The sequence below is a fragment of the Lathyrus oleraceus genome, chromosome 1, assembly GCF_024323335.1.
Source record: "Lathyrus oleraceus cultivar Zhongwan6 chromosome 1, CAAS_Psat_ZW6_1.0, whole genome shotgun sequence".
Classification (NCBI taxonomy): Eukaryota; Viridiplantae; Streptophyta; class Magnoliopsida; order Fabales; family Fabaceae; genus Lathyrus; species Lathyrus oleraceus.
In genome coordinates, this window is record NC_066579.1 from 405,809,596 (window position 1) to 405,819,294 (window position 9,699).

The following is a 9,699-nucleotide window of genomic DNA, read 5'->3' on the forward strand; positions in this document are numbered from 1 at the left end:
GCTTGATAGAAGTCCCGTATGAGAGGTCAAATGCCTCGCCTGAGAGACTTGAAGTATCATCAGTCATGATCAGTATAACTTTTCCCGATGAACTAAGAGTTCCCGTCGAGTAGGATAACTAAAATCCCCTTCCAAGAGACTTAGAGTTTCCTCAGACGGGATCCAACATACAAATCTCGCACAAGAGGCACGACTGAAGTCTAAACTAAGAGACTTAACAAAAAGTCATGTATAAGGGCTTGATAGATGTCCCTGTCGAGAGGTCCATCGCCTAACTTGAGGGACTTGAAGTCTCACCAGCCAGGCTTAATATAACTTTGCATGAGGGACTAAGAGTTCCCATTAAGCAGGCTAACTAAACTCGCCGCCTGAGAGATTTGGAGTTTCCTCTGGCGGGATCCAACTGTTAGCTGGAATTTCAACATGATGACGTGGGTGAGGAGTCAATGAATCAAATAAGAGTTGGCTATTGCCAAGGAGACACTACGACAGAAGAAAAAATAAAGAATGAAAAAGGATGAAAAGGTTTTTGTGGGAACGGAAGAGGGCTTCGACAAGTGAGGTTGTTTCGACAAAGTGTGCCCCCAAGATCCTGTCGACACCCAAGATTAGCTTGAAGGAGCTAGTCAAAACCCTTGTATATGTTGTGTAATCTAGGGACTTAGTGAAAATTCATGCAAGAGGAAAAACTATTTCGCTCAACCAAAGGCAGTTGAGGGATAAAGTGAGGCGAAATAACTGTCTTTCAGCCTTATCCAAGACAAAAGACGCGTGGAAGCACACATGGAGACAATTTTGCATGCAGACAAAACGTGGCGAGTGGGGAAGAAAGACCCGTTAGGAAGTAGTTATTTAGTTTTACCATAAATAAGGATTGTAACTTAGGAGAATTCGCGTGTTAAAACTACTGCAAAACTCACTTACTCAAAGTATCTGTGTCAAAGAGAGAAAAGAGTGAATTTGAGTGCAAATGTACGTCCATACACCATTTTATTTATCAGAAGGTGTGACTGAAGTCTAACCTGAAAGATTTGAATTTTTTACAAAAATAACCCAAAATTTCAAGGAAATTCCCAAAATACCCCTGGTTTCAAAAAAATCCCAAACTACCCCACTTTTAGGAGGAGGCGCCAATTCAATTGGCAACTCCTCTTAAAAATTTAATGGAGGCGCCAATTGGATCGACACCTCAATGTAAAATGCAATTTTTTTGACTAAATGGTCTATGTGATACATAATTTTGAAACAAGACCAATTGATATTAATAAAATTTTCCATTTACACAAAAAAGCCTAATGGTGATGATCGGGATCACCTAACCGATCTTCGGTCCCACATCCCCTAGCTACCCTAACCCGTGGCCCTAACCCGTGGCCCTAACCCATGTTGATGATTCACTACTGGTGTTAGAGCATCTGAGGGGCCAGGAGCGTCACTACGAACTACAGGAGATGGCCTATTGAGGTGGTTAGACAAGTCGGCATAGTATTTAGTATGCATCGAGGGTGTACCGCCGTAACTGAGTTCATGACCCATGCCAATGTAGTTGGGTTGTGTTTGACTCATTGGTGGGTGACCGGGACGGTTGAAGGGAGACATGGGTGTGAATGATACGTCGAGGAAAGGTTGGAAAGGTTGTTGGGGTGTTTGGTAGAGATAAGGTTGTTGGAGGTTTTGGTTTTGTGAGGTTTGGCGCCCATGTGCAAGGAATGAATGGGGGCGCCAATTCAATTGGAGTGTGTGTCTGCATGTGTGACACGTGGTTGTCCTCTCTCTTGCATGCTGAACATGTCACTTCTGAGTAGCTTGCATGGTTGACACATTATTTCGGACTAGCTTGCATGTGCGACACATCACTTCGGACTAGCTTGCATGTGAGAGACATCACTCACCTATTTAAGTGTCTTACTATCAACATCCAAGACTCAACCCACATTCATCTGCAGCAAGAAAATAGTTTTCATTTGCACAATGTCATCTTCACCAAAATACAGTGTCAACGTTCACTGCAACGGTGAAACATATGAGTCTGAGTTATACGGTTTTTATTTTCGAAACACCGATACCATTAGACTTACGATCAAGAGAAATGAAACCTTCTTGCATTTGAAAAAAACAATACAATCCTGTATAGGATCAGATATTGTGTCAAATATCACGTATCAAAATCCAATATTTTTTTAGAACAGTCAATGCAAGTTTTTCCCGCTTAAGGTATATGACGATGAAGATGTTGAATACATGTTTGTTAGTCATGAACATTCAGGCTGCAATTGTATTGAGTTGTATATTACTCTTCAACCATGTATACCATCTCAGCAGTCTCAAATAACCAGTCAGGATGAATCTGGTGAATTTGATCCACAATGGTCAAATGACGTCAACCCAGAAGCAGAAGCAGAAGTGGATGTCGTTGATGAAGAAGAAGAAGAGGCTGAGATACAGGTTGATCACATGCTGAACAACGACATTGAAGATGATGATCAACCACCGACAATACCTCCTAGTCATGTCTACAATTCACCTTAACATATGACAAAGATGGATTTGCATGACGATGAAACATCCAACAGTGTTTTTTATAACCCGTATCCACGATCAGAAGGCGAATTAAAGGTAGGAGACATGTTTTGTACCAAAGAAGAATGTGTGCGAGCTATCAAAAAATTTCACATGAACAACTCTGTTGATTTTACAGTGAAACGCACTGATTCGAGAAGGTATGTCATCGAATGTCGTAACATCCTTTGTAAGTTTCGGTTGGCTGCGTCTTACAAAAAGAAAAACGACTATTGGGAGATCGCTTCAATAGACCCACCTCACAGTTGCATTGCAACTAACGTTGACCAAGATCACCGTAAACTAAGTGTTGCATTGATATGTCAAGACATTCTTCCGTTGGTTAATAAAGACCCATCAGTGACGGTGAGTTTAATTATATCCCATATCAGAACAACATATAATTATACTCCATCTTACAAGAAAGCCTGGATTGCGAGGACAAAGGCTGTTGAACAGGTATTCGGCAATTGGGAGGATTCATACAAAGAATTGCCACGGTTTTTATGGGCACTAAAAATATATGTCCCAGGAACTGTGGCAATTATGGAGACATTGCCAGTAATGATGCCATACGGAACCTGTGTTACAAGTAATAGAATCTTTCACCGTGTCTTTTGGGCGTTTGACCCATGCATCAAAGGTTTCGCATTTTGCAAACCTATTATTCAAATTGATGGCACCTGGTTATACGATAAATACAAGGGTACTTTGCTTATGGCGGTTGCACAAGACAGAAACAACAATGTCTTTCCCATTGCCTTTGCTCTGATTGAAGGTGAAACGGCTGGTGGATGGGGTTTCTTTCTTCGACATCTCAGAACACATGTGGCTCCACAAGCCAAACTCTGTTTGATTTCTGATAGACATGCTGCCATTGAGAGTGCCTACAACAACCATGACAACGGATGACATGATCCTCCTTCTACCCATGTCTATTGCATTAGACATATTGCACAAAACTTGATGCGTGAAATAAAAGATAAGAATCTTCGCAAAAAGATGGTGAATGTTGGGTATGCTCTAACTCATCCGTCATTTCAATATTATCGTGATGAAATTAGATTGTCTAATGAAGACGTGGGGAGATGGCTAAATAACATACCAGTAGAGCAGTGGAAAAGGGCATTTGACAGAGGTTGTCGATGGGGCCACATGACAACAAACCTTGTGGAATGCATGAACGCAGTATTCAAAGGAATTAGAAATCTGCCAATAACCGCCTTGGTAAGATCGACCTCATATAGGTTGGCTTCTACGTTCGCAACCAGAGGTGAAAGATGGAGTGCGGTGTTAATGTCTGGGCAAGTATTTAGTGAGTGTTGCATGGAAGTCATGAAAGAGGAAAGCATCAAAGCTAGCACACACGCTGTAACAGTCTTTGACCGTCATAGGAAAAATTTCAACGTCCATGAAACAATGGACCACAACGAGGGGATACCAAGGTTAGTCTATGCTGTTAGACTAAACAAAAGTTGGTGCGACTATGGAAAATTCTAGGAATTCCGCATTCCTTGCTCCCGTGTCATTGCAACATGCACATATACTCGTCAAGACGCTTACAGCCGTTTATCTAATGTGTACAAGGTTGTCACTGTCATGAATGTATATAATAAAAGCTTCTCGGTACTACCAATGGAGGAATACTAGCCTCCATATGAAGGTGATATAGTTTGGCACAACGACGAGATGCGTAGAAAGAAAAAAGGAAGGTCAAACAACACACGTATCAGGACAGAAATGGATTCAACAGATAAAATGATAAGATTATGTAGTATCTGTCGTCAACCAGGACACAACAAGAACAATTGTCCCAATCGAGGAGCATCATCTGGGTCATAAGCTTTTTGTAACATTGTATTTCTGTAACCTTCAATCATTATATATCATAAAGTTTTTGTTACAACGAGGTTCACAACAAACATCAGTATAAAATAATCTAACTGAAAACAAAAATATTTCTAACTGATTACAACAATCAAATTGATGTCATCTCGACCGAACATCATTTCCCTAGCATCCTTATCAGTCTTCATTCACACTCAACCAAAGATACTGTCGAGTCTCTCAATACTTCTAATTTTTCCCCTTCTGGTATTTTCCATCTAACCAACGAACCAACTCCCACTTCAGTTGCTCGAACGTAGTGATGTTCCAGAAGAGCATCATCATATGAAGTTTGTCTCTTGCATAAATCACCTTTCTGTATCGGCGACGAACACCAAACATGATTGCCAAATGATTAAATGAGATGTGAAACAATGACTCACACAACACATCTATTTATAACAAAAAAATTGCATTTTACACTGAGGTGTCAATCCAATTGGCGCCTCCTTTGTAAAAATACACATGAGCGTCAATTGGATTGGCTAGGGCATGTGCCCTAGCCAATCTAATTGACGCCTCCATTCAATTTTTAAGAGGAGTCGCCTATTGAATTGACGCCTCCTCTGAAAGTGGGGTAGTTTGAGAATTTTTTTGAAACCAGAGATATTTTGGGAATTTCCTTAAAAAATTGGGTTACTTTTGTAAAAAATTCGAAAAATTTAATCAAAAATCTTATATAAAAATTTCATAGAAATCTTGTGTGAGAGGTCCAACACCTTGCCTAATAAATTGAAAGTGACTAATTTAGGGTACCAATCCCAATTGTTGGATTCAAAGTTGAGACAGAAAAAAACTTAACTTTCAAACTTTTATTTTCAGAACAATTCATACGGGTTAATTATTTTTGAATAAATTTTTTATTGAAATTAAAAATGAAAAGTCACTAAATATTTTAATATATGAAAAATCTCATATACTATTTGCTCTCAATCTTAAAAATTCATTGGTTTGTATCGACACATTAAAAGTGATTTGTTTTTCCTTTTTCTATAGGATGGCGTTTGCAAGATTACAATATTTAAATTTTTCTCTAGCATCCAATTCCTAAAATTATTATTTTTATGTTTTTTTTTTCATCATCAACATGCAAAATTTGTTATTGAATCATAAGTATTTTGATTGATAAATTTGAAACTTGATAGGACTCGATTTGAGTCGTTAAGGTCATGCCATTCCTTGTGATAATGAGTGTTACATAATTTTCTTCATTCGATAATGTCTTTGGAGTAACAAGATTTTGTATCAATGCAATTGTATATATCTTATTGTCTCTTTTTTTAATCTTTAAATTATTAATCATCAAAGTTATTTTAGAATAATGTAATTTGTAACCAAAAGTCTTTAACAGCGTTGGTTGAGTGACGCCATTGTAAACGCAAGCAAACCCCATCTGACGACGCTGACGGCACCTCTTTCGTCATTCAACCCACTTCATCTTCTTATCGGCACCCCCATCACCATCTACTACGCGTACACACTTTCTCTCTCATCCAATCGAAAACGATTAACGAAACTTCCACGATGCTATGTATCATCTCTCTGTAACGTTGATGTCATTATTCATGACTTCATTCTTTCTCGTTTTCCCATTTCCGAAACTTCCTCTCTTTTTTCATTCTTTGACTTTTCTCTCTTGACCCGTGATTCCCTCTCTCTAGAGGTTTCCGGAATTGTTTCAAAGTTCGGACCTTTTCGTGATTTACATGGATCTGGTTTGGGAAATTGAGACTTTTGTTTAATGGGTCGGTGCTGAAAATTGAATTTCAAAAGTGAGTTTTTTTTTTCATTGGGATTTTTGTTTTCTTCAATTCTGGGTTTGGTTTGATTTGATTATGCTGTTTTGGTGGCTCTGGAAATTTAAACAAAGAACTTCTTCGTACATGTTTTTTTTTCTTATAGAATTTGAATACATACTCAATAGTTAAGCTTAGCTTTTCATATAGAGAACAGATTAAGGCTTTTTAGTTTTTATTGATGTTTTAAGAAGCTTTGGATTGGATAGTTGATTATTTTCAACTTTTCTTATAAGCTGTTTACTCTTGGAATTTTGTGAGGTGTTACGTATCATATGTCATGTGTTTTGTGACATGAACACTAGTTAAGGATTTTGGGATTCTATACAAGAGGAAAACTTTGAAGTGTATAAAGTTTGAGTTTTGTGATGTATAATAAGATTATGGTATAAGCTTGAATAGATTCTCAGTTTGATTAATGGCTAATTCAGCTGAACCGTCGTCATCTTTGAGTTTTACATCATCTTCACACTTATCAAATGGATCAATTAGTCATAACTCGAATGGCAACGATTATGCTCGTAACCTGGAGGTTATCAGTTTGAGTAAGCTTAGTTCTAATTTGGAACAGCTTTTGATTGATTCTGATTATGATTATGGTGATGCGGACATCATTGTTGAGGGAGTTTCGGTTAGAGTTCATCGGTGTATTTTAGGTTCTAGGAGTAAGTTTTTCCATGAGCTATTTAAGAGAGGTAAAGAGAAAGGATCATCGAAGAATGAAGGAAAATTGAAGTATTGCTTGAGTGATTTGTTGCCTTATGGCAAAGTTGGACATGAAGCTTTTCTCATATTACTTAGTTATGTGTATACTGGTAAACTCAAACCCTCTCCAATGGAAATTTCTACATGTGTTGATAATGTGTGTGCTCATGATGCTTGTGGACCTGCAATTAGTTTTGCTGTGGAGTTGATGTATGCCTCTTCCATTTTTCAAATGCCAGAGTTGGTTTCACTTTTTCAGGTACACATTCTACTCAATGATTATAGTTGTTATGAGTCTGTCACAAAAAAAAACCGATTCAATGTGTTTAACCAGTAGGATGTATGGAACATGTATCATATCCGTGATCTCGACTGACAGTTGTGTCTTTAGTTGGTAAGAAGTGCCGACGATGTATTCGAAAAGTATTGGTGAAAATAATTTTGGAAAAACAATTTAAATTGTTATTGTACTCATCGGGAAATATCTGATACGTATTTGTATCTAAATATTGACATGTATCTATATCTAAATATTGACATGTATCTATATCGGATACGATGCTCTTCTATTTTTGTACTTGGCATCTTTTACTGTGCATGTTTGGAAATATTCGACACAAATATGTATCTAAATATCTGACATGTATCTATATCGGATACAATACTCTTTTATTGTGCATGTTTGAGAAATATCTGACGCGTGACGCGTATCTGTATCTAAATATTTGACATCTATGTATTTCATATGCGATACTCTTCTATTTTTGTACTTAGGATCTTTTATTGTGCATGTTTGGGAAATTGTAAAATAATTTCGCATCTAAGTTATTAGCTGTATTGTGTTTCGTCAAGATTCAAGGATTGAGGAACTGAGTAATACTTCAAATTTTGCAGCGACGTCTTCTTAACTTTGTAGGGAAGGCTCTTGTTGAAGACGTCATTTCAATCCTTATGGTTGCTTTCCATTGTCAATTGAATCAACTCGTCGCTCAATGTGTTGACAGGGTGGCACGATCAGATCTTGACCAAATCTCAATCGAGAAAGCACTTCCTCACGAGCTCTCCGAAAATGTTAAATTGTTCCGCCATGATCTTCAGAAGGATGGTGAAGACGATGCTCCCGTAATGGACGCTCTGTCTCTAAAACGAATCACTAGAATACACAAGGCATTGGACTCGGACGATGTCGAACTTGTTAAACTTCTTTTGAATGAGTCAGACATTTCTTTAGATGAAGCCGGTGCTCTCCATTATGCAGCAGCCTACTGTGACCCTAAGGTTGTCCCTGAAGTACTTGGATTAGGTCTAGCTAATGTCAATCTTCGGAATTCTCGAGGGTACACAGTGCTTCACATTGCTGCCATGCGTAAGGAGCCTTCCATTATAGAATCACTTCTTACTAAAGGAGCTTGCGCGTCGGATTTGACTTTCGATGGTCAGAGTGCTGTTAGTATTTGTAGGAGGTTGACAAGACCGAAGGATTATCACACAAAAACAGAACAAGGGAAAGAAACAAACAAAGACCGGATATGCATCGATGTTCTTGAAAGAGAAATGCGAAGAAATCCTTTGGCCGGAGATCCCTCCGTGTCTTCCCAAACAGTGGCTGATGATCTGCACATGAAACTTCTGTACCTTGAGAACCGAGGTATGGTGTAATTAATGATATTCCTTTACCTTCTTGATTTTTTTTCTATACAATGTTGTCATGGATCCGGCTTCGAGAATTTTATATATTTGTTTCTACGCTTTTGTAGAGGTATCTTATGTTCAAAAACCATCAAAAAATAAGTTTTGCTTCCTACTGCAGTGGCATTTGCAAGACTGTTCTTCCCTTTGGAAGCCAAGCTAGCCATGGACATTGCTCGCGCGGAGACCACATCCGAGTTTGCCGGTCTTTCGGCATCGAAAGGTTCAAATGGAAACTTAAGGGAGGTTGACCTCAATGAGACTCCCATAATGCAAAACAAAAGACTTATTTCTAGAATGGAAGCTCTAATGAAAACAGGTAATTGACCATTTCATACGTATTAAGAAAAATATAGAAATAAAAGAAAGATAATAGCATTTTTACTAAATTATCCGTGTTTGTACGTGGTTGCAGTCGAAATGGGGCGACGCTACTTTCCTCATTGCTCGGAAGTGCTGGATAAGTTCATGGAGGTACCTGATCTGTTTTACCTTGAGAAGGGTACCGAAGAAGAGCAAAGAATCAAGAGGACGGCATTCGTGGAGCTCAAGGATGCTGTGAACAATGCTTTCAACAAGGACAAGGCTGAAATTAGTCGCTCTGGGATTTCATCTTCATCATCCTCATCATCTCTTAGAGATTCTGTATATTACAAGGCTAGAAAAATATGAAAAAGAAACATAGTAAGTTTTTGTTAAAGGTATACCAACCAAGTCATGTGAAACTGTACAATCTCTTGCTTTCTTTTGTAACAAATATATGCAAAATACTGTCCTGTCTCTTCATTTTGGCTGTCAAATTTATGGTATAAAATTATAAAATTTTCTTTGAGAAATATAAAATTATGAAACTCGAAAATCAAATAAATTACAAATACTTAATTATTTCAGGCTGTCTTGTAATTTTATTGCATTTGTTGTGTTATATCATTACCAAGTGATCATTTTTTAGGGTTTATTTGGTTCAGATGGAGGTTAGATTAGCAGAGAAGAAGCGAGGGAGAGGAAGTAAATTTTAAATTTTGTATTTGGTTCTACAAAGAGAAAATATTTTACACTTTTA

At 37.9% G+C, this 9,699-nt stretch overlaps 1 protein-coding gene across 1 annotated transcript; it reads left to right on the top strand.

Moving 5' to 3' along the window:
• The first annotated feature begins 5,800 nt into the window (after positions 1–5,800).
• Positions 5,801–9,422, top strand: LOC127075767 (BTB/POZ domain and ankyrin repeat-containing protein NPR1). The gene is made up of 4 exons (XM_051017238.1): positions 5,801–7,206; positions 7,842–8,595; positions 8,758–8,955; positions 9,052–9,422. Exons 1-4 carry the CDS (start codon positions 6,661–6,663, stop codon positions 9,306–9,308), a joined length of 1,755 nt encoding a protein of 584 aa, XP_050873195.1. The 5' UTR covers positions 5,801–6,660; the 3' UTR covers positions 9,309–9,422.
• Positions 9,423–9,699: the final 277 nt, after the last annotated feature.

What these genes read in the sequence shown, in the direction of transcription:
- LOC127075767 (XM_051017238.1), top strand. Translation starts at nt 6,661, where the DNA reads ATGGCTAATTCAGCTGAACCGTCGTCATCTTTGAGTTTTACATCATCT. An exon ending in TCTGTACCTTGAGAACCGAG is followed by an intron (nt 8,596 to 8,757) that starts GTATGGTGTAAT and finishes TTCCTACTGCAG; the next exon opens with TGGCATTTGCAAGACTGTTC. An exon ending in GGAAGCTCTAATGAAAACAG is followed by an intron (nt 8,956 to 9,051) that starts GTAATTGACCAT and finishes ACGTGGTTGCAG; the next exon opens with TCGAAATGGGGCGACGCTAC.